This window comes from Anas acuta, chromosome 1 (assembly GCF_963932015.1).
Source record: "Anas acuta chromosome 1, bAnaAcu1.1, whole genome shotgun sequence".
Taxonomy (NCBI): Eukaryota; Metazoa; Chordata; class Aves; order Anseriformes; family Anatidae; genus Anas; species Anas acuta.
The window spans coordinates 109607519-109632788 of NC_088979.1; the positions used below are offsets into that span (position 1 = coordinate 109607519).

At 43.7% G+C, this 25270-nt stretch overlaps 1 protein-coding gene across 3 annotated transcripts in view; it reads left to right on the top strand.

Moving 5' to 3' along the window:
* MPZL1 (myelin protein zero like 1) overlaps positions 1 to 25270 on the top strand; it is a 38970-nt gene that overhangs the window by 2514 nt on the left and 11186 nt on the right. Inside the window, exons 1-5 of one of the 3 annotated variants that reach the window (XM_068692500.1) lie at positions 6137 to 6280; positions 12822 to 12982; positions 14331 to 14544; positions 23140 to 23272; positions 25154 to 25231. In XM_068692500.1, coding sequence (XP_068548601.1) covers positions 12860 to 12982; positions 14331 to 14544; positions 23140 to 23272; positions 25154 to 25231 — 548 coding nt within the window. In that variant the 5' untranslated portion in view covers positions 6137 to 6280; positions 12822 to 12859. Of the gene's footprint in view, positions 1 to 6136; positions 6281 to 12490; positions 12686 to 12821; positions 12983 to 14330; positions 14545 to 23139; positions 23273 to 25153; positions 25232 to 25270 lie in introns of those variants that run through there. The other 2 variants (XM_068692496.1, XM_068692490.1) reach the window with 2 other exon arrangements.

Consider the following 25270-nt stretch of genomic DNA (forward strand, 5'->3'; position numbering starts at 1 on the left):
GGGATGTTAAATACTTCAAGTGTGTGTTACTGTTCCCAGTCTACCTGCACGTTTCAGTTGCTGCTTGATATGTTTCATGGAAGCAACGCTTTAAGTCAGGGTTGCCATGCTCCCTTTTGTGTTTGTGCCAGGTTTAGTCAGGATTGCCGTGCTCACCCAGTCAGAAGCAGTTAGTGCTTTTAAACTGGTGCTGGAGGTAGGAAGACTTCCTTGCCTGCAGCACTTCGGTGGTTTCTGCAGAGGGAAGAGATAAGGTAGATAAACTCTTCCCTCTACCAGTTGGGCCAGGGTGGGACTGCTGCTCAGGTTACCTCGTAGCAGCAGCGAGCTCTTGAGTAAGTTGAAAAGAATGTAGCTTAATAGTTTGGTGATAAAACCTGGCTGGTAAAATGCCCAGGTCCTTCGTGAGCCCAGTCTCCCAACAATCCTGTACCTCTGGGTAGGAAGTGGAGCTTTGCGTGCTGTCTGAATCGCAGTGGATTGAGGAATGTGTTCAGCAGCTATTCCACTGTCTGTGGCCTTGTCTCATCCTGACTGCAAGTAGCAGGCTGTGAGCGTCCTGTGCGCTGTACCGGGTACTGGCAGTCTGCATGGGAGACCAGAGGAGTGAAACCTGGTTTTACAAGCCTGGCATCCTGTCATGTTTGACTTGAAAGAACTTCTGAGTAGTTTCTGAAGAATTATTATTTGGCTAGAGAGGTGCTATATAGGTCATCGTGAAGTCATCTATTAGCACCTATGGTGGGAGTGCTCTGAGTGATTTGATATGTGATGTGGTTTGATCATGCATGATGTGTGTGACACTTTCCACCACCTACATTAACTGATAAAAATGTAAACAGTCATGTAGAAAAAAAAAATACAACACATGCACACACACAAAACCAAAAAATAATTAATAAAAAATAATCCCTTATTGAAAGCTAGCTCAAGATGCCATAGGAATAAATGAAAGCAGGAAGCTCTGATTATGAGGATGTTTACATTGCTATAGTTGGTTTTGGGGTTTTTGCTTATCTTCATTACTTGGCTGATCTGGGTTTAGTATGACCCTGCATATTAGTGATTAGTGTGGTGGAAGGGATGCTGAAGACTTGTGTAAGAGAAAGCTGTGGCAGGAAAGGACAAGAAGTTCCGAACTGATGGGGAAAATCTAGTTGCAGTGATCTGCTCTTATCTCAAGACAACAGCATGAGTGCTGTGGATGTGCATTTCAGGGCAGGGTTAACATCAGTGCTGTTTTCTGAGCTAGTTGACAGATGACCCTGCAGTCCTGTAATTCCCCTTATTTCCACTGATTCCTCCTCACCCCTATCGCTTTGAAGTGGCCAGATCATTCCAATCCTTGGCCTAAAGATGCCATTTTCTATAGATGGTTACCTCAGGGAACTTGTGCATTGTTCCCTGTTGCTCCTGTGTCTTTCAGTTCCTGCGTTTGTGTTCAGCTGTTGAAATAGCTGTTTCCAGTTTGTGCTGGCTGCTAGGTTTTGGCTTGAAGTGCGTAAGGAAAACAGGAAGGCTGGTTGCCTTATGAACTTTTACTTCCAATCCTGCAGAAATTGCTTTGCAGTGTGCTTGCTTGCTCCAAAATGTTGGTTACAGCCTTCCTCCAGTATTTGGAAGCAGATTAGGGTGCTGATCCGCGAGTGGGGTGAAGCACTGGGCTGTACAGCACTTGTGTGGGAGGTGGCACTTTACTAAGGACTTGCACTTCAGGATACGGGGGCAAATGAGGGCAGTTTTATTTCAGATAGGCAACACAGCCAGTGGGGGAGATCTTATCTTCAGCTGCCCATTTGCCATCTGTTAAAACTTCCAGTAATTTGTTCTTGTAATGTGCTTAAGTGCAAGAGGGTGAACAAGGCTCCTTCTTGGTAATAAACTCCATAAAGCTGTGCGAGCACCAGGACTGTCAAGATCCAACTTGTTAATGTGTCTTGGAGTTTTCTGATTGCTTGACTCTTCCAGTGTGGAGGCTGAAGGGATGATGGCTGCGTGGAGATGCTGCGTACCCTGCTGCCTGAGACAGCGAGCATGGGCATGGGCGAAGGTACTGCCCTAATTGGGAGGGGTGTCTCTAGAAATGAGCTGAGTTTGCCACGAGGAAGCCCATCGATGCCTTCAGAAAGAGAAGCCTGCCTGGGAAGAGGCAGCTGAGCAGCTGCTAGTCACTCATTCCTGACCTTGTGCGGTTGTTGCAGAAACGTGGGGTACGGTGGATTGGGCTAGGCTGCTGGTCTGGTTTTAAAAACAACAACAATGGAAGAGGTGCTCTTTTGAAGGTGGATTAGTTCCTGGTCATATTCATCTGGTTGTGTTGGAAGTGGGCATGGGAGCTATTTCAATTGGCACCACCACTGACAAATTCTTGTGAGCAAGAATTACTTTGAAATATATTACATGGGCTCTCCCTTTTGGTTTTGTGGCTGTGCTGCTGCATGTTATAGCTAGTTATGAGCTGGCTGAGTTTGCTACCAAGTCTGGTTAGCAAATATATGAAAGATTAGTGAGAGCAAGCACCAGTGAAGCAGTAAGGGCTATAATCCTCAAAGAGCTTCACATTTGCTTGAGCTGCTGAAACAAGTCTCTTCTCACAGCAGAGCAGATTGGCCTTGTGACCTGTCTAGCTGAGGAGGGTAATCACTTGGATGGCTTAATTTTACCTGTATGTATCTCATACTCACTCTGTTAAGGGATGGGATTTTATTTAATGGCTTTAATCTCATCCCTCTGTGTGCCAGGGGGAAAATGACAACTCTGTTTCTCTTTGAGGCTGGTGAAAACACCAATGACTAGTATTAAAATGATGCTAATACTTCGAATGGCTCAAAGTATCTTCTGCAAATGCTTCTGGTGTCTTACAGATCTGTTGTCACTGAGCTGATTGCAACTTTGTGGGTTGATATTTGTAATAATAATAATAAAAACACAACTTCTTGTGTCTGGTTGATATGGAGCCTTTGCACTATGTCTTCTTGTAAAATCTGTTTATCCACATCCTACATTTTATTGCCTAGTCTGTCTTGGAAGTTGGCAGTTTCTGTGCTGCTGATGCTAGAGTTTTGTCAAAAAAGGTGCTGCACACCATCAGCAGTTGCCACCACAATTGGGCTTTCTAGTACCACCTCCATACCATTGCATTTGAACTAGTGCTGATAACCAGTGCTGACCTAGACGGAAGCTGTTGTTCCAGCCAGTGACATCTCTACCATCTGTGCCTTGAATTTTTTGTCTCCAGCTTCTGGCCTTTAATACTCTAATTTCTTTAGTAGACTTTGTGACAGTTTTAGTGGATTGCTGTGATCATTCCAAGACACGTTTATGATGGTGGGATGTTTTCTTCAATACCTCTGCCACATGTTGAGCGTATGTGTTCAGTTCTTTAGTTAAAAAAAGCTTAAAGATATTCTTCAATGTAGAAAAAAATTGCTGTTTCAAGGAGACTCTTTTAAGGTGTGCTCTTTATTGTTGCCCTTCTTTAGTCTTAATAACTATTTTCATGAATCTTTGCCAGTGCCCAGGAGTAATCTGCCGTGCTTGCTGGCAGCTGTGTCAGTATCCCCAGATTAGAGGTAAAAGAGTTGTTATCAGCAATTGCAGTTACCCTTTGCTCTTTGAGTGAGTTTACTTGTCGCTTTGGGTTTTTAATTGTTTCAGTTTGACGTTGTCAACAAGAACTGTTTACGTGAAGTTGAACTCTTGTAAACTTGGTCGTGGAAGGAAAACCACTTAAGGCTGTGGAATGGCAAAGTGCAGGGTCTGGTTTGGAAAGTACCTGAGCTGCCAATTGGTGTGCTGGTCTCTGGCATGGGCAGGGAAGTATTGCCTTGTGATCCCGGAGGAAAAAGCATTAGAACAGTACTAGATGTTATCAGCTCCTAGACTAAATAAGCATCTGCCCAGACCTGACATATGACTGATTCTTGAAGTGGGGCATGAGGCAACAATAAAGCTCGTTCGTGGATTTCTGTGCCTTCACAACCGTTGCAATTTTATGCTTTCCATGCTGAGGGACAGATACACTGGTGTTACATGTTTTCCTCAGGACAGAACAAGAAAGCTGTGGCCTAGCTTGTAGGGCAGCTCAGGTGTTCTCTGCTGTTTCTCATGCTTGCTCCTCGCTGCTTGTTAAAAGCATTGACCTGGGGCGTAAACCTCACGTGAGTTCTTCTGCTGTACCTTGGCAGAACAACGGGCAGCCTTGCCTAATGTGGAGAAGACTACCCGAAAAACTGACTCTCTAGCATGGGAGTTGAAGCTGGCACCAGCGCTGTGAAGGCTTGCTGTCTGTAAGTTCTGTCAGAGTAGGTGGGCAGCGATATATGGGGCTAAGGTGTGCTGCTGTTGCTGACTGTTTTGGCAGCTTTACCACAGCTTGTTTAAGAATTCGCAGTGAAACTGGTTTACTTTCATTTGAGGTGACAAAATACTGTTGTTTTTTTTTCCTCATCACTGAGTCAGGGCAGGGCTCAGCTGAATGTGCAAAGATGCCAAGAGGAAGTAAATGTATTAGCAGCTGCTCTTCTGAGCTTGTATCTGCACAAGGACGAGCAGCAAGGTGGTATTCGTGGGCTAGGAGTCAGCAGTTTAGTTTCTTAGCACAGGTAGGGTGCTGCAGGACTGGCTGTGTTACTGAAGAGAGGAAGACTCTTTCCTTCAGTGCTCTGAAATACTCCAAATATCCAGGGTATTTCAGCAAAATGCTGTTCTGGTGCTCGGTGACTGAGGGCGAAACTGAGCCATTCTGGCCTCCTCTGCAGAACTTAGTTTCTGTTGCTTTGAAACCAAGATGTTAAGATTGGCTGGTATGGTTTTAGTCTAGTCATCCCTTCTGTAGCTGATCTTGCTTTGTGTAATGTGTTGGGTTTGTGGCAAGATCTTGGCAGGGTGAGGAGGAGGAGAGGAGGTGCCCCAAGCACCGGAGCAGTGGTTGCCCTGTGGTGGAAGCTTTGGAAGAGGCTGTGTTGGAGCAGGGGTTTTCCCCAGCCCATGGAGGGCAGCAGGGAAGAGCAGGTATCCACGCTGTGGCCCATGGAGGAGTCCATGCCGAATAAGCAGGTTCTCCTGAAGAACTGCAGCCCGTGGGAAGGACCCATGCAGAAACAGGGGAAAAGTGTGAGGAGGGAAGTGCAGCAGAAAAGAGCTGTTATGGACTGATCGTAACCTCCCATCTACCCCTGGCTGCCTGGGCAGGGAAAGGAGGCAGAGGATTTGGGAAAGAAGGAGTGAAGGTGAGATTTCGGGGGGTGGGAACACGAGGAGGGAGGGTGAGAAGGTGTTTTAGTTTTTTATTTTTTTTTCTCTCACAACCCAACCCTAATTTTTATTGCAAATTAAAATAACTTCCCCCAGGTCAAGTGTATTTTGCCTGTGATAGTAACTAGAAGTGATCACCGTGTCCTTATTTCAACCCATGAGCTTTCTCATCGTATTTTCTCATTGTATTTCCCTGTTTGGGAAGGAGGAGAGAGAGGGCAGCTGGGTGGGTGTCTGTCAGCCAGCCAAAGTCAACCTACTGCAGTGACGTACAAGAACATGTACGTAGGAATATACACATGTATACATGCATTTGTATACCTATACGCCCAGTAGGACTTGAGGTAACACCGTGATGGATTTCTGGTGTGGAGGTGGTCAGCCACAGCCTGTTCTTCATTGGGCTGAGGTACGTGGTCCTTATACTTGTGAGTTCTTGAAACACGGCATCTCTTGTTACTGGGTGGAATGGCATATAGAAGGATGGAATGGAGAGTTTTGCTTCCGTACTAAGGTAAAATTGTCTTCATGTGGAAATTTGATGCCGTATCTGGATGCTTTAACAGATCTTAGCGGAATTTCAGAGGAGTAATTTGGGCCTGTCTGCTCCTAACTATTAAGACCATCAAAGCTAGGATTTTTCCACCGGATATTTTGTTTACAGTGAGAGAATAATGGCATGTAGAGACACAGGTGGCTGTATTGTAAGAGGAGAACTTTGTGCTGCTTTTCTAAAAGAAGATGCTTTGTAAGGAGCTGACTGCTGTTGTTTCTTGAGGGGTGTATGGGGAAACTTGAGGTGGGGGAAGTAGCTAAATGTCATGTGGCTGTAGTTTGAGAGATGTCAGCAGTGGACTTTGGTGTTTCACAATGCACTTGCTTTCAGTAAGAAATAGACAATATCACTGTTTCGCAAGTGTGGATTGTTTTTGTGACTTAGGAAGCTTAGTCACTAGAAAATCCCACATCCTCTTTTTCTCCTGGAAACTTCTGGGCTGCTAGGGAAACCACAGTGAACATACAGGTATGTTGACTTTAAAGGTCTCGACAAAACCACAGAAATGTGAGCTGCTGAGACTGTATTAATGTATTAATGCATCTATTTCCATCTTCCTGATCTGCGACTCTGTCGTCAGCTTGTTACCTGTAGCAGCCTGTCTGAATCTTTTCATCTTTCTTTCATCAGACTTCTTGATTATTTCCTGATCTTTCATCCATACGAGGCTATTTATAAATGATATAAATGACTGTATTGCCAGAAGTCTTTAAGATAAATGAAGCAAGTTGTTTGTATTAATTAGTAAACTGATGACTAGTCATTTTAAGAGGAAGGCAGTGCAGCATAGAACTGCAGCCACCGTAAGCATGCAGTACTTAGTGATCTGATAGGAGTTTCCACGTAAAGCTGTAATCATGGGCATCTTATTTCCACAAGCACTAACGCAGCTTAATTGCATCCTAGTTTTGTTAGCACTCCTAGTGATCGAGCTGAGTTGGATCCAGAGGAATCAAGCTTATTTTGAGGTGTTCATAGCCTTAATTAACAGAGATTTTTAATTGGGCCCATGATCTCAGCGTGGACACTACGATCTGCGAGGGACTTGTAACTATTGGTGTAATTAATTAGTGTAAAGCTTCAGTGCCAGGAAAGGATTTCCTTGTATGTGCTACCAAGACCCATTGTCAACCTTTCCTAGCCAGTGTACACCCCATTTCTAAATACAAAAATGTAGAATAAAACCATTTCTTGCCCAGAAGGTTTTCATTAACCTGTATGAAAAGAGTGGAAGCAACCAGGGGATACAAGTAAAAGGTGAGGAAATACTTCAGCTGGAGTGGGCATCGATCTGTAAGCGCTGCCAGCTTAGGCACTGTTGGATTTATACAGATGGTGTTGCCAAATGTTTTGGAGGCATTTCAAGAGATTAGAAGAAATTCCTTTACTGAAAGGGTTGTGTGGCATTGCAACAGGCTGCCCAGGGAAGTGGTTGAGTCACCATCCCTGGAGGTATTTGTGAAACGTGTAGATTCAGAACTCAGTGGCATGGTTTAGTGGGAACTTCAGTACTAGGTTAAAGGTTGGACTCGATGATCTTAGAGGTTTTTTCCAACCTCGATGCTTCTATGATTCTAAGACACTTTGAAGGAAGTGAAATAAGTTTGCATTTTTTGAGCAGATCCTCCAAAGGGTGAGGGACAATGTCTAGGAGAAAAAGTAAGAAAGAGCTTTGGACGTCACCAGTTAGTGGTAGTGGACACGGGGGGTATCCAGGCGTTGACCTGTTAGATAGCCAGTCACATATGCAATGTCTCCTCTGCAGATTAAGTTGCTAGCTTGTGTCACTCAGTCTCAGCTGACCTGGCCAAAGATCCCTCTGAGGGATCTTTCCTCTGCAGGACCTGCAAGGAGGACTCCTCTCAGTGCCCTGAAGGCAGAGGTTAGCCATCTTCTCCAAGAGTTGTTCTGTGGAGGTGTGCCCCGTGTCAAAGATACTGGAAAGTAAACCTCACCGGTGTAATACTGCAACCTTTTTGTGTTACTTTTGAAAACTGTGAGCTTGATTGCTCTTAATCTCACTGAAAGCTGAAGTTAACCATAATTTGTTTAACTAACCATATGCAAACTCTTGTGGTTGTGGATGCCTGTCTGCTACCCATTCGGTCTGACTCCATCTTCCTATACTTTGCTGCTGGGTAATTACAAAGGCTTCTTCCACATAGGTGATTTCAAAGCAATATATTGTTGCCACTCACAGGAGCTGCTGATATATGGATACCGGGGTCTGTGAACTGAGTCAGGGTCAAACTAGCTGAAAACATGCAACTTTTTCACTAGTTTTATGCATCCTGGCAAACATACCAGGGTTTTTACAATGGAATCAATAAGCTCTGGGTCTTCAGGTTGCTGCAGCTACTGTAGAGCTGCACCTTAGCAGTTAGGAAGGTCTGGTTCATTCACGACAGGTAAATTGAAACGATATGGCGTCAGGAAAGTTGGCTAGGTGGAGATGCTGTGTAGCAGATCATGCTTGTTCTGGACATGTGTATGGTGAATACTGCTTCTTCTGTCGTCAATTCATAGAAGAAAGCAGTGATATCACATATATGATGTCGTCTTCTTACTAATGTTACCCTTGGAGCAGTGAATATTGCAGTTCCTAGTAACAGCCTTAGTGCCTGCCTTTTTCAAGAGAGCAAAAAAGCATTTTGGATGCTGCTCTTGGTACTGAGACTCTCCAGCTGTTCTTGCCATACATTGGGTGATACGTGTCTGGCAGATACTCTGCTTCTATTTTACAGCTGCATATCTTTTTTTTTTTTTCCTCCAATCTTCTATATATAGAATACATACAGGATAAATAACCTATATGTAGGTTCTTCAGTCACTAGATATAGACAGTGCCTTAGATGTTGTAACTGCCTGGATGTCAGCCAGCTGGTGTTGAGGGTGGTGTTTGGGGAAAATGAGTGACAATTGCTCTTTATGGTAACCTCAGCTCATGTTCAAAGAGCAGGACATCAGCAGTAGCTTCCTGTTATGGAAGCTGAGTGTTTGGCTTTTAAGTTGTGGTACGTGGTAAATGTTTTTAACTTGGTCCATACTGTGGAAAAGAGGCTAGCCAAGGTCTGTCCGTCCTTCCTTTTTGTGCTTCTGCAGATTCAGTGACTCGAGGCAAAAATTGAACAATGGTTTTAATTCTCTCTGTGCACCCAATAAACTCATCAGCAAAGCTGGGTATCTTCTTTCTGATGACCACCTAGTTAAGAATTCAAATGATTTGAGAGCCTTCTGCCGCTTGTGAAGTAGCTTTTACTTTGTCAGCTGTCTTTGTTTCTTGTCCATATGAAGTATCGAGGGTGACTGTCTGCTTTGACTAACCTGATAGAGGAGGTGTGATCTGTGTGAAATAGGTACCCCTTCTACCCAGGAGAGTTGCTTTCTGTCATGCAGTTAATACAAAACTATTATGGCTGGTCTGCAGTGCCTGGACTTGCTGGAGCATGGAAACAGGCTTCATGGGGTGGGCAGCTGAAGCATACTGCCAAAGCGTGTGGGCACCCCAAGGATGTACAGGTCTCTCAGGGTGCTCAGCTACATAGAAATGCCAAGAAGATAACTTGCCTCAGCAGCCTGATAACTGCAGTTGAGGAAATGGATTATGTAAAGGAGAAATGAGATACCACACAGCTGACAATGCCTGGTGACTTCAGCAGGTGGCTGAGCTTGTAAAATAAATATTTAAAAGAGACTCTTTTAGGAGAAATGTAGCGTATAGATGTTCCTATAAAGTCATGGGAAGTGGGGACACATCAGATGTCCTTTTTTTTTTTTGAAGTAATGATAGCCCTTACTGCCCACTTGTTAGCTGTTGCAGATGATATTGAACTGATCGTGAATAAGAACTGCTAGGAAATAGGCCATAAGACACTTGCTGTGAAAGGCAGATGGCTTTTATTTCTGTAAAATGGAAGAAGGGGAGAGATGCAGAGCAGCTTGGAATTGAAATGACTTTAAGAAAAAGAATCATTTCTGGGCTTCTGCCAATAGATACCCCTCAAATCCAGAGAAAAATATTCATTAATGAAGAGTAAGATACAAAAGGGAGGTTTTAGACTACTGTCAGCTGTGCAGGTGGCTAGAAACTGAAAGACTCTGCAAGGTCCAGCTATACCCTCAAACTGGAGAGAGTTCAAAGTGAAAAACGCTACACAGGTTGAACTGGATGTGGCGCTGGTCCATGGTGATAAATGTGGTGGTGGAAGGCTCGGGGGAAAAAATGAGCCCTGGTTTAGTTCCATTCAGTGTGAGCTGGCAGCTTCCCATTGACAAAGGTGTCAGACTGAGACTTTCCTTTGAACAGAAGGAGACAGACCCTGAGCAGAGAGACAGATCTGAGCAGTCAGTGCAGCGATGGCAGCTGAACTTGTTCTGCAGATGAGATCCCAGAGACAAGATACCGAGGGAAGAGGGATGTGAAAATAGAGAGCCTTGGTGAAGGATGAAGACCGACTATAGGAACAAGAAGAAAAGATAGGATGAAAGGATGAAGTGAGAGTGTCTAGTCCTACCTGAAGACTAGGAGGGTTGTCTGAGAAGGAAGGTAAGGATGGAGCACTGGTCCTGAGGCTTAGCAGGGGATGAGTCATTGGACTTGTGATTCGGAGTGTTTTCACTGGAGCGTGGGGGCTGAAAATACAACTTGTGAAAGATTGATGTAGTTGGAGTAAAACAAATCCAACTACACGAGAGGTGGAAAAAGAAATGACTGGAGAGGCACATTTTGATGGTAGGTGAAAATAAAAGCATTTTTCTCTTGAAAAGAGTTAGTGATTGAAAGCTAGAAGAGGTGTTCAGGTGGAAATACTGGGACTTGGCGGTTGGACAAGATGGTGGGATAAGTGAGGATTGATGGGAGAAGAGCAAATAAATGTTTCTCTTTGCCATACCTAGCCTGCAGACCTTCCCTTCCTAAAGCTGCATTCTCTCCGACAGTCTCCTGTTATTTTTTTTCCTTCTTTAGTGGAGTTAAGGCTGAGAAAGCTTGAGGAGTGGACCAGTGGATAAGTGGGACTAGAATATGAGTCCAAATTCAGCTTTCTCCAACTGAAGTATTTAAATAGATGGAGCTGGAAGAAGGATGTCACTCTGGCAAAAGTGGAAAGAGAAGGAGAAGAGCTAAAGCTGGAGATAACCCACATGGATTTATTTTTTATGGTAGAAGAGGCTAAAGATTTCAGGGTAGTGGGAACTGCCACTGTATCAGTAAAAGTATGGGAGCAGAAGGCTAAGGAAAAACAAATGTCAAATGTTGTGGCCCCTCTACCACTTCCTAGTCATCTTGTCTCATGCTGTAAGACAGCAGAGGGGAAGAAATTCAAGCTGTGCACGCCGAAAGAGCGAATAGTGAGTGACCTTTTTATTTAACTGGGGGCAGGGAGGGAACAAGTAAAGAGAGACATGAAGTTGAGACAGCAAGTAGGAAGTGAAAATTAGGCTGTAAACGTCTGTACAAGACACTATATAGTTCCTGCCTTCCGAGACTGAAGGAAGAAGTTGGATTTTCTTACTTTGCTACAGTTCTTTCACGAGTTGCTGGGAAGTTAGAACAGGGACTTCTTTGGAAGCAGGTCTGTGCTACCCACTCCCTGTCTGTGGCAAGGGGTTCTCTGTACCACGTACAAGCAGGCAGTGTCTGCGCAGACTATTTTCTTCCTACACAAATGCTGAGGGCATCTTGCTTGTTTTATGCTTGAAAGGCAGACTTGTTCTGTGGCTTGGACTCAAAACAATGGATTAGTTTTTTTCTTCTCCACTCCATTAGCTGGAAAAAATACATAAAGCACAGCAGCTCTGAGTTCATTTAATTGAATTGCTAGAAGCCTTTGTGTGTTCCAAACAAATATTTGGTAATTGTTTTACAAAAGAATATTTTTTGGCCCACAGTCAAGAGTGCGTACAAGAGAAAAGCAGCTCTGATAGAACCTCCTGATGAAAATCCCCCTCTCTTAGGGTGCTGTTTCTCTTTTGCTCATTTGCAGCGAGAGCAATGGTGACAGGGTAGGCTGGGGAACTGGGGATAACCTGATGGGACTGTCGAGAGAGTGAGGATGAGGAGTGAACAGCGTGACCTTCGACAGGCAGAGGGAATGAATGGTGGCTTCTTCTGGTTTTGGTTACTGTAATTGAACTGGCTTGCTTAATTCCTCCACCCTTGCAGTGCTTGCATGGCCCTTCCGTGTCCCTGGGCACGTGCTCTGCCTTGCCCTTGTTTGCCAGGCTGGCTGAGTGAGAGAGACAGCAGACCCTACGCGGTCGTGCACACACCGAGTGCCTGGCTTACCCGGGGGCACTACTGTTGTAATGACAAAGTTAACCCTGATTGCTGAATAGCTGCGGGTTATTTGTGATCTGTTTGCTGTTTTGACCATGCATAAGCCTCATGGTTGTGGAAAAAAAAAAACACTACTCTTGTGCTTCTAAACTGTATCTGAGTGACTACGTAGGAGGTCTTACACATGAAGACCTTGAACCATGCCAAGGAGTAGAAGCTGATAGCATGGCTGGGACCCAGAGAGGTTTAATCCTGAGCTTAGTAAGGTGAGTTCTTTTTCCAGCTACAGCTGAGAAAAGCTGAAGAAATGGGAAACAAGATGTGAGCTGTAGAGGAAATTGAGTAATAGCTGGATTCAAGATGTTAGTTCCTCCAGTGGGGCTTATTTATTACAGTCTCTGCTGGCAGCTAGAAAGGAAGAGTGTAAGCTCATCCTTTGCACTATAGAATTGACTTCCACAAAGTGCTGTAGAGGAAACATCTGTGGAAGGAAAACATCCTGTAGCAGATAATACAAGGAAAGAGTAGTGAACTGACCTGCTGTATACTTGCTTATATTATGGATATAATGCAATGCCTGTACACACACTTGCTGTGTGAGTTGTTGTTGCTTCTTAATTTTCCCTTAAAAACAATGTGATACGAACTGTTACCACCGCAACTTCCTAACTCTTAAAACAGCACTGATGCCTCTTCTTTTCCTTCTTTCTTCTCTTTGCCTTTTTCATACAGTTGAAGTATCCGCAGTAGAGGTCAGCACTCCAGAAGAAATGTTTGTGGAGAATGGGACAGATGCAAAGCTTCCATGCACATTTACATCTGTGGAAGTGATCAGCAGCGCCGCATCTGTTTCTTGGAGTTTTCAACCAGAGGGAGCAGCAACTCGTATCTCAGTAAGGAACACCTGTAGAGGAACCTACCTGGGGCTGAAGGCTGTGATAAGTATTCAGAGGTCTTTCAGTTGGTTCTGAGGTCAAGTAACTGTGGATTGGAGCCTTCTTCTGTGTGTTTTGTCTCCACCACTCATTTTAGTATTTTTTTTTTTAAGAGTTATTTAAGTATATCGTGATATGTTAGATGTCAAAGGCTGGAGTGTGCAGCAGCTGGAAAATAGACTAGTAGTTTTTAGTCAGAGGAGAGGTCTGGTAGCTCTATGTAAGAAGTAGATGAGCAGCTAAGAATCTTCTAAAGTCTTTGTCATCTTATACTTGAAAATGAGCTGTTGAGCTGCTCATGGAATCTGAATTATCACTATTACAGTGTAAGAGGAAGTCTTAAATTTCTTTAACCATGCTCTGGACACTGAATTGGAGAAAACTTGGGTTGAGTCTTGGTTAAGATTAATTCTTTATTTCACAATGTACTACTGTTTTTACAGCCTTGATCTGTCTCTTAAGGTTATGACCAGTGCTTAAACATCCAATATATCTGAAAGTGAGCTTTTGTCCCGTGCAGCTCTATATACTTCTGCTGCTGTATATTCTAAATTTGGTCAGGTATAGTGAACAATGGTGCAGTTTAGTATAGTTTTCAAAGACAGTACTAAAGTTTCTTTCTTCAAGTGTTTTTGGTCAGGTCTATGGAATGCAGAGCCATGTGCGACTTAATCATCTGGAAGTCAGGAAACAACTATATTTAGTTACCTTAAAGGTTTCTGGAACACAGCTAGATGTGCTATAAATTGCTAGTGGGACTTCTTGAAGGGTGCAGGTAAGGAACGTATTGCATGTTAATTAAGCTATACCGTAGCTGCAAGTCACACACAGCAACACACAAGATAGGAAGCTTGGTAATCTTTTCCTGCTAGGATGCAGAAGGCTTCCTCTACCTGAAAGACAGATGGCTGTGATCTGGAAGAAGTGCTATTCTTTAATTATTCCCAGGTTACCAGCCTTGTTCTCCTTTCCTCACCTTCTAATCCACCAAACCCTGCACCCCCCAAAAAAGAGAGGGGGATAAAAAAAGAAAGCAACAACAGAAAATCAAAACTTGCAGTCTACTGAGGTAGTATGATTGAGGTGTAAGTCATAGCATGATTATGTGATCAAGACATAACAAGCCAGACTTAGATGGTGAGGTGTGTGTGTGTGTGTGGGGAAACAAAACACAGCACAAGAATGTCTAATGCTAGCTGTGTATTGTACAGTGAACTCTAGGAGAATGCTGTAATAGTGAGAGAAGTATGGCAGCTCTATAATCTCTAATTGGATTGTTCTTATATCCTCTTTTCCTTGACTACAGTTTTTCTATTACTTTAATGGAAGGTCGTATCCTGGAAAGGACTTACCATTTAAAGACAGGATCACTTGGACTGGAGACCTTAACAAGAAAGATGCTTCTATCAGTATATCAAACATGCAGTTCCGGGACAACGGCACTTACATTTGTGATGTCAAGAATCCACCTGATATTGTTGTCAAACCAGGAGAAATCCGAGTGAGAGTTGTGGAGAAAGGTATTCACCCTGTGTGATACATTTTTTTTTTTTTTTCCTTTTCTTCATCTCCCCTCTTCCATGTCTATATCACTTTTCATGAGGGTGGGAGAGTGGCCTGGAGGGAGCAACCATCTCTTTAATTCTCTTCTTCTAGGTCCTAATAGTTGAACTGATAGTCTGAGAGCTTTTTTTTTTTTTGTTAAAAAAAAAAAGTCATGTACTTTTTTGCTATTTCCATGAATTCTTGAACTTTTAACAAGTATTAGCAAAAGCTGATCGAAACTGTGCTGAAAACTCATCTGATTTAAGATTCCTATGAACATGTTTTTTTCTGTATTATGGTACATCAAAGGTTAGGATGACTTATGAAATTTGGAGAGCAAGTGGCAGACTTTTTTTTGAATAAATACTATATATATATATATATAGACAGAGAGAATATATATAAATACACTGTAAAACAAAACTAATAATCTGGCCTGAGTACCTGCTGACAGTGAGATGCTACTATCTTCCATGCAAAGGTTATTGGATGTTCACTTAGTCTCTTTTACACAGCCATTCTTAAAGTATCTGTAGTGACCCTTGTAAGCTGCAAGGGCTGGCTACTTCCAGTTATTTAAAGCTTCTGATTAGTATTTGGGAATGGTGATCGCAGTTCAAGAGCATTTAAGTTCCATATGTCAGTTTGGCTATTTATTTTCCCCGGCCACCCAAAACATTTGATTGTTCTAGGTAAGCTGGGGGTCAGCCAAAGTGTGACAGTTCCTGCAGAGAAACAGTTCTCACAGTGATCAGATTTCCAAATTTGTATTTAATAAAACAAGAGTAAATGTTAGACTCATAAATGACAATGCTGATGCAACTATTCCATTGTTTTTTAATGTGTTAGAGGAGATTACCCATGTGTATGTTCTAATTAGAATGCTGCTGCTGCTACAACTATACCCTTGCTCATGAGATCATTCCACGTACTGTAGGCAAGGTCTATACCCAGAATAGCTCAAAAATCTGAAGAGGCTTTGTCTTGGTAAAGCCTCTTCGGATTTTAACCCAAATTAAACAGATGAAGATACTTTAGTACACTAATTCAGCTGATATTTTTCAACAGGCTTGTGCATTGGCTTCAGTAAGACAAGAACTTAATATTAAATGAATCATCTTGGAAAAGTGAAGCCTGAAGATTATTCACGGATAATAAAATGGAATCTAGTATGCACAAATGACTGCATTTCCCTAAAATAAAGAATTGTGATGTATGGAAGGAAATGTCTGTACCTATTTCTCTTCTGTGCTACTTCACTTAACTGCCTCTTGCAACAGAGGTGATACTTTAATTCGCATATTTTGGAGGGTTGACCATGGGTCAGATGCCTACCCAACTGCTCTCTTACTTCACCTTTGGAAACAAGACAGAGAAAATACCTTGATGTACAAGCTTTGTCATTTTAAAAGTAGGAAGATCACTTACCCATTACTGTCACAGGGAAAACCTTCCCCTCTGCAGCTCCCCACCTTTTCCCAGGCTCAACCTCAGTGCTTCATTCCTGAATCTACTTCCCCCTGCCTTGAGTGGTGGGGGGAATATGGGAAATGAGAGGTTTGGTTCAGTCCATAACAGCTTCTCTCTGCCAGTCCTTTCTCCACAAACTTGTCGTATGTTCCAGTGTGAGTTCGCTCCTTCCATGTTCTTCAGGATAAACCTGCTGCAGGCTGGGCTCACCATGGGCTACAGCTTCCTTCGTACCAAAGCAGGTAGATATTTCCTGGGGTCTTCCACAGGCTGCAGTGTGGATATCTCTGCAGCTCTGCTCTGATCTTCTCCATGGGCTGGAGGGAAATAACGTCCTTCATCATGGTCTTTTCCATGGACTGCAGGCTCTGGTGCCTGGAACACCTCGTCTCCCTCATCTTTCTCTGACCGTGATGTGCATGCATCCATGTCCCTCCTTTTTTCTTTTTTTTCTCCTCCTTACTCCTGTGCAACATTTTGTTCTCCTAAATATGCTTTCCCAGAGGCACCATCAGCTTGGCTGATGGGCTCAGTTGTATCCTGCCTGTTTAAAGCAACTCATGGGTCTCTTGGAGCTGTCTGAAAGCAGCTCGTGCAGTTCCCCTGACACCTTACTGTGTAAACCCAATGCGTCTATGGAAAAGAAAGCTCCTGATTTCTTCCTTTTTCCACGTCTATCTTGAAGCTTGCAACAGATCTATAACCATTTTGCTGTGTGGGAAACAGCAAGATAAAAGGTGTGGCTTGGAGGATCAGTTAAAGATAGCTCTGGGGATATAGTTCTAAGAAATAATGTGCCTTCAGATAACATCCTGCCTTTGCAAATTCTATATGGGCTGAAACAAATGCTGCTGGATACTTCAACTGTTAGGATATTTTCATCAGACCAAACAACGAGAACTTGAAGTATTTTTTTCCTCATCATTCATTTTTGAAAAGTAACTGCTGTTTCAGTTTGCTGCAAGTGTTTGAGTTTTTAGGAACTGGTAAGCAGAAGTACAAGTCTAAAATCAAAGAAATTAAAGGGTGTCTAGTGTAGCATCACTTCCCTGTAGGCAGAGCGTTGAGACAAGAGAATCTCACCATTTCTGAAAGGAACCCTGTGTTTGGCAGCACTTTGTGCCACAGGGAAAATTCTACAACAGTTGTCTTCAGATCTCTTGGAACACCCTGCAAACAGGCTTTCAGGCTATGTATATGACAATAGCTGTAGCTGTAATACTGTCTTGTAGTACTTCCAGTTAAAGGCAGAATGCTCTTGTAATAGGTTGTAACCCATCCTGATCTTGGCTGATCTTGACTCTTATGCATTATTTTTTTAAACTATGTATACATTTAATTATTTTGAGTCACAGGGCTGGTGTTGTAAATTATTCAAAGGCACTGTCGGGGTTTGATCCTGATCAGCGGTTTAGTGCAACACAGCTGCTTGCTCACTCCCTGCCAGCTGGATGAGGAGAAGAGAAGTGGGAGGGCAAAAGTTGGAGAACTGGTGGATTGAGACAAAGTTTCATGAGAAAGGAGGAGGAAAGAAAAAGAACGAAAAAAAAAAAAACTCCCTAGACCCTAAAGGAGAAAAAAAAAAACACAAGTGATGCAGAATGCAGTTACTCAGCACTACCTAACAGATGCTTGGTGCAATGGCAGCCCTCAGCCAACTCCTTCCACTTCTGTTAGTGAGAACATCATGCAGTACAGAATATTCCTTTGGGCAGTTTGGGTCATCAGTTTTGCTAATTCCTTGCTAACAGGGCAGTATGAGAAATGGAGAAAACTATGACTCTAAGCACTGTACAGCAACAACTAAGATGTTGGTTTGTTGTCAGCACTATTTTCATTACAAATCCAAAACATAGCACCGTAGCAGTTATTACAAAGAAAATCAACTCTATCCCAACCAAAATGAGGACCCCACCCTTTTCTATACAGTTTACGTCATGCCCAGGTCCCATGCTTTCCAGTACATCCTTATTAGTCATCAACTGTTGATTAATACAGATATAATTCCCTTAATTTGTTGACTGCCCCTGCGAAATGTCATTAAAATGTTCATTTAGTCTGTAATTTTGGTCCTGTCTGTTACGGTGGTTGCTCAGGACAGGAGAGGAGGTGTGTTGTGTAGGGTTATTGGATGCTGAAGCCAGCTCAGGTCGGGCAGCTGCTGCACTTGCATCGCTTCTTGTGAGGATAACCCTCAGTTGGTTTGAGTGGTTCTTGCTGTAGTGCTTCCCATAACATGCAATTCAGATGATGGGTTACAACAGTTTAAATGCATATCCACTGCAATCTCTACTGCTGCAGGTTTAACATTGCAGTGAACTCCTCACCTTTCCCCTGCTCCCATTTGGACTTGTCCATTGGTGTACCTGCTCTGGCATGGGGTTATCCATGAGCCACAGTCCCTTCCCTTCAGAGGTCTACCTGTTGTGTCGTGGATTTAGCCACAGCCACAGTTGCTTCAAGGTGTACCTGTTCTGGCACAGCCTTTTGGTTGGCCACAGTCTCTCCAGGGGACCCTTCAGACACCTGCTGGAGTGGACTTATCTATGGCCTCAGGTACTTTGGGGTGTACGTGGTCCCACGTGGATTCATCCACAGGTCCCAGTCCCTCTGACTCAAGTTCACTCTGGAGTCGCAGCCTGTCCAGTTCAGCAGCACAGGAGGAGCAGCACCACAAAGCTGCTTGCTCACTCCTCCGCTTCCCTGCCCGGCTGGATGCCGGGAAGAGGATTGGTAATTGGGAGGGCAAAATTAGAAAACTTGTGGGTTGAGATAAAAAACATTTATTAAGAACAAAGAGACAAGTGATGCACAAAGCAATTGCTCAGTACCAGCTGACCGACGTCCACCTAGTCCCCGAGCAAGACCATCATTGCCTGGCCAGCTCCTCCCAGTTATAGTGCTGAGTCTGATGCCATATGGCATGGGTCCACCTAGTCCCCAAGCAAGAGCACCATTGCCTGGCCAGCTTCCCCCCAGTTTTAGTGCTGAGTCTGATGCCATATGGCATGGAATATTCATTTGGTCAATTTGGGTCAGCTGCCCTTTAAAGGCTCAATGTGGACACCGTACTTTACACGTTTAAATGGTCTTGATCACGGATGCTTGGTTAGCCTTACATTTTGGATTAAACGTTTAATAAGTTGCCGTGTTGACTTTGCTGTTCAGCATTGCCAAGCTACGTCAGCTGTTTTTTCACTGAAATGTCTATGCAGTGTTTGCACAAGTTGATACTTCAACTACATCAGAAAAATCACGTTAGTGGGGATGAGAAGCAAGACTGTTGTTTCAATGGTGTATATGAATACCCTTCAGAGCATAAATGATGGAAATTTGTAGGGAATCCCAAGTCCTTTATGTTAGGCTTCCCCTCCCTGTAATATGAAGCTTCTTAACACACCGTGTTCAAGACAGCTGGTGTTATCTGGAGGCAGTCCATCTTCGATCTGAACTCTCATGAGGGGAGAAACTAGAATTGTCTTATGGAAATCTTCACGCTTTCCAACACTGGAAAACTTCAGCTTTATGAAATGGGAAACGAGTTCTAGCACATTTCCAGAGAAAATGGAAGAAAATGGAAGATGCTCTGAATTACTGTGATACTTAGTGAAAAATATTCCTTGAAAGGCTTGAGTTTTGGCTTGTGTTAAGCTATGAACTTAAACGCCAGCTTTGAAAGCTAATGTTTGGTTATGCTGTTGGGGCTGTCTGTTACAATGAAATCATTGTATGCTATGCAAATATTTATGAGGAATTCATATAACAGTGCAATACTGAAGAACATAAGAAAAGGGGTGGGAGACATAATTCTTTAGCCGAACTATGCAGTCATAAAATTATGTGGGTTTTTCTGGAGTCCGTTGGTTTGTGTTTTGAGAGGTAGTAAAGCCTCTAGTTTCATGTGCAAACAGTTGCATTCTTGTAGCCTGTTAAAAACTCTGTCAACAAAACATAATTTTTGTTCTTGACCCAAATCCAGCCAACCAAAAATCTCATCTGAATCAAAGAAATAACAAATCTGTCAGGTTAGCTGTTGTCATCTTGTTTAATATCATTTTTTTTAGCAGACATGGCGCTATAGTTTTGGATTGCCACTTTCTTGTTCTGAAAGTGTTGCTTATTTTTGTCCTTTGAGTACAAGGTGTGAGGTGGTCTGTTAGCGGAAGTGCATGCTTGTTTTGATGCTTTGACAGTCATTCCTACACCTGTAAAGAAACTTTGGAACTCCTACTTCTTAAATGCCTCAAAAGAAATCCACTTATCTTTGCATGGGGCTCAAAGGCAATCTTTGTCTTCTGTACCTATATGGTGGTTTTACTCAGGTGGGTGGCCAAGCTCCACCACAACTGCTCTCTCTCTCCCCCTCCTTAAAGAGGAATGGGGAGAAAATATGATGAAAAGGGCTCAAGGGTTGATGTAAGGACGAGGAGATCGCGCAGTAATTATCATGAAGGGCAAAACAGAAAAGCACTTTCCTCCTATCCACCCTCTTTCACCTCCTCCCCCCGAACGGGGTGGGGGAACGGGGGTTATGGTCAGTCTATAGTGCTTCTTCTCTACCGCTCCTTCTTGGTCACTCTTGTCCCTGTGCTGTGGGGTCCCACCCACGGGATGGAGTCCTTGGTGAACTGATGCAGCGTGGGCTTCCCACAGGCAGCAGCTCTTCCAGAACTGCTCCAGATATGGATCCGTACCACGGGGTCCATCCCTCAGGAGAAAACTGCTCCAACCTGGGTCCCCCACAGGCAGCAGCTCCTGCCAGGTCACCTGCTCCTGCGTGGGCTCCTCTCCACGGGCTACAGGTCCGGCCCGGGATCTGCTCCAGCAGGGGTCTTCCACAGGCAGCAGCCTCCATCGGTGCAGGGCCACCAGCTCCACCGTGGTCTCCTCCACGGGCTGCAGCGTGGAACCCTGCTCCACCGTGGTACTCCATGGGCTGCAGGGGGACATCCTGCTTCACCATGGTCCTCACCACAGGCCGCAGGGGACTTCTGCTCTGGCGCCTGGAGCACCTCTCCCCCTCCTTCTTCACTGACCTTGGCGCCTGCAAGGCTGTTCTGCACCCCTCTCACTCTCCCAGCTGCTGTGAGGTGCAGCATTTTTTTTCTCCTGTTTTGAATATGCTCTCACAGAGGCGTAAATGTCATTTATTGGCTCGGCTCTGGTCAGCAGTGGGGCCCTTATGTAACACAGGGCAGCTTCTAGATTTTTCTCACAGAAGCCACCCCTATGGCCCCCTGCTACCAAAACCTTGCCACGTAAACCCACTACAACCTAAAAAGTATTATTGTTCGTAAGATTCTTCTCCTTAATGGCAGATGTTGCCAAAGGTTATTGAAAAAAGGATGTCTCCCTTTAAATTGTGGCACTAATGTCTTCATCTTTAATTTCTTACTAAGCCTTGGAATTGCGGAGTTGTTATGAATTGGCATCAAACACTGAAAAGCTAGGAAAGCTGCTGGTATGGTATTCAGTCAAATGAGGGTATGAACAGAGAAATGGCTAGAGATCGTGCAGCCCTTTTCCTGGCAGTCATTAAACTCAAAAGGAACAATACTAAATGTTGTGTTAGTATGATGCCCCTGCATCAGCAGGGCACTGTATTGTGCTATTCCCTCCTATATAAGTGTGTCAAAATGGGCTCGACTGTAGACTTGTTGGGAATGCTGGGTGTAAGCATGGTCCATGGTCCTTGCTGGGAGAAATCCAGCAAAAGGGTACTAAGATAATTAAGGGACTAGGCCACCTTTCGTAGGGATTGTTTAGCCTGCAAAAGAGAAGAAAGACTCAGAGAGATCTCATCAATAATTATATTTAAGATATCAATAAATAATAAATAATAATAAATATCTGAGGAGAGAGAGAGAGCATCTGAAGAAGACTGAGCCAACCTCTTTAGTGGTGCCCATCAACAAGGGAAGTAGCACTGGGCACGCATTCAAACACAAGCAATGTCATCCCAGTGTAAGAAAATACATTTTTCTTGTGAGCGTGGTTGAACACTGGAATAGATTGCTAGAGAGTTTGTGGAGTCTCCATCCTTGGAGATAGTGAAAACCCAACCGGACAGACTTCTGAGCAGGCTGCACAAGCTGATGCTGCTTGAGCAGGGGGTTTGGACTAGATGATTTCAAGATGTCCCGCCCAAACTCAACAATTCTGTGATGGTCAGATGCAGTTATCTGAGAAGGATTTTCTATGTAAGATGTTCTACCTATTGCATCCTATGCTGATTCACTTGTATTTGGTGGAAGGAGCTATCGTAGCATGGATTTTTGATGAAGATGGTTCTTCTGGTTGAAGGTGCTCCTTGTATTAAGCAAGATGAGAGGGAGAATGTTGTTTGCTACTGCAAAAAGATATAATGGTGGATTGTGTATTATTTCTTCTGTAAGTCTTTTGTACTCATTCTCTGATTGGCTTTTATTTCTGGCTGCTCTTTCTTGGCCTCCCCTTCCCCCAAATTGTATTGGGGAAAACGTGAGTAAAGCAATAATGTGTTCCTGTAAGCATATTGCTAATACCTTTCAATGATCCTGACTTAAGAAGGGGAAGAATGACGCTATGAAAATGTAGAGAGATGTATTTTGAGACACCAGAAGCATGTATAAATGCTCTTAGAGTGACTGTGGGTAGTAACTGGGCTGTTTGCTGCATGCTACCCAGAGAACAACCAACCTTCAGCACTCTGTTGATTAGCAGTGTGTTAAGTTCAAATCTTCTTTCAAGTGTGCCTGCCTTTTCCTGTTGACCTCACTGGGAATTGCAAGGTGAACGTAACTTTTTTTCTCAGACACAAAATGGGATAGGGTTGTTGTCATTATCACTTGTATTCCTTGACATACAAAAAATTCTTAGTTCAATATAAAGCCTTTCCTGAAGGATGGTGACTTAAAGAACGCTCTTGGTGTCTGCTCTGTTCATACATTATTCTGCTAGCTGCCTGCAATCGCTACCATTTAGGCTGCATGTTTTAATTCCTGGATATTACATTAGTGCTTCTGCTCTAAAAGAATCCAAGGTCAAGAACATTTGTGGTTTGCATTTCTGTTAATCAGGGAATGCAGAAGAGTTGAATGTTTTCTCCCTTCTCTCCCCAGACAGCCTGCCTGCGTTCCCCATTGCCATGGTGGCAGGGATAGTCATCGGTACGGTTACAGGTCTCACACCGCTCATCTCTATTGTCGTGTGTCTTGTCATCAGAAAGAACAACTCTAAAAAACGTTACTCTGGGTAAGAGATCTCCCTCCTCACCTGTGTATGATGTGAGGAACAGCAGTAGGCTCAGAGGGAGGGCTTACAGGGGGGTAGGAGTTGTTTCAGCCAAGTCTTGGCAAGCATGACTAGACATAGGGTATGGCCATGTGGAAGACTGGCCATCTGCCTATAATGATTATTTTTCTACTGTGCTTGAAAAGGCCTACTGACCATGAGTTGCACCTGATAATCACTAAATGTTACAGCTGAGCCCTGCCACAAGCTTATGTGCCCTATGGACATCTAATCTAAGATCCCCTAGCTCTGTTCTGTTCCCCTTCCCATCCCCTTGTTCCCTTAGCCTCCCCCTTCCCAAAGAAAAAGTGCCACACATGCAGTTTTAAGGAATGCTCTGTTGAGATGAAGACTGATTTTTTTCAGTTACCAGTGTCTTGCTCCTGAGGTGGTAGTACACTGGCCAAAATCCCATTCATCACCACTCTTTAAAATAAGGAAGGAGTAACCACTCCACATCCATCCTCATTCAACTGTCTGGTTTTAGTTAACTGTTACCATCCCTACAAGTGTTTTTTTTGTGTGTTAGGAGGGTATTTCCTAAATAAAGCACAGTTCTTTGAGTGGGGATGTGAGAATGCAACAAGACCTAACAAAAGCAAACTTGAATCCTGTGGTGATGGAGCTTGGTGGTGGTGGGGGAACTGCTTTCTCTTTTCTCTTTCTCTCTAATTTAGATGGTCATTTGCTTCGGTAAGAAAGAATGAAAATTATGTCTTTAATCTTAGAAACAAAATCAAGATTTATAACCTTCTTCTATTCTTTCCCCAAAAATATTCCTGCTTCCTGCAGGTTTTCTTGGTTGCCTGTCAGATAAAAGAAAACAACTCCATAAATAAACTTGTGGGGATTTCTAAATTGAACTTTGCCCTGTCCTTTTCCCAGTTGGAGAGCTTAGAGAAAGTGAGTTGGCTATTCCCAATGGTAAGGCTGAGTGCAGTGAAGGCAGCTGCATGTGCTCAAAATTGTGCAGAAAGTCTGCTTCCCCCTTTCTGCATGTGTCCTTCTGCTAAAAACTGAGAAAAAACCTGCAGAGTCACGCACCAGGAGTGTACATGTGATGATCCACATGCTTTGCTTCTGAGTGACCTACTGACCACTGTCAGTACACTTCAGTACACTGAAGGACATGTACTGGAGCTGAGCCTGGAGCAGGAGTTCACGTGCAGTAATTTCATATGATAGATTTAATTGCTCTCCCAGGAAAGTAAACTCTGAAGTTTGAATACTGCTTTTGCTGACCGTGGCAGCTCTGCATGACGTGCTAAGAGAAACCAAACGTGCTGTGATCCCCTTCAAACTTACGGACTTTCTTCTCCATGACACTAACCTAGTGTGTGGTGGTAGCGGTGAGATGTACTTACTCCTAGATAACAACTCTGCCTTGAACTGAGGTGGGCTGGGGCACTGCGCGGCATCTGGAACCCTGCATGGCCACAATTTCCGTTCATGATCTGACTTTGGTGTTTTTTTTGTTTTCCTTTCTGCCTTGGTGTGCTGGGATCGGATCCTGCTTATCTTCCTCTCCTTACAGAGATCCTGATATAGACGCCAGATTGGGAATGTAACAGGGCTGGGTCTTCTCTTCCAGTCCCACTAGACACCATGGTAACTAATCAAGTTGGTGGTTGCTGTTAATACCTGTGTGTATGTGTACACATTTCCTCTTCTTTTGCTGACTAACCGGCTAGCTCTGTGCTAACATAACTTCACTGTAATTTGTGCTGGAATCTGTTGGCAAAGGGACAGTGCATTTCACTGGGTGCTTGGGTTTCATTGTCTCATGTCTGGCTGGGGTGGGATTGCTGCTTATCCCAGATGGTGTCCCTCCATCTCTTCCAGCAGTGAACATGCCAGTGCATTGACTAGAGCACAGGAAATTCAGAGTTCTTTCCATGACAGAAGGAAAACACGCTCTCTGTAAGTGTTCTTCTGGCTCGGACAGCTCTGCCATTTGAA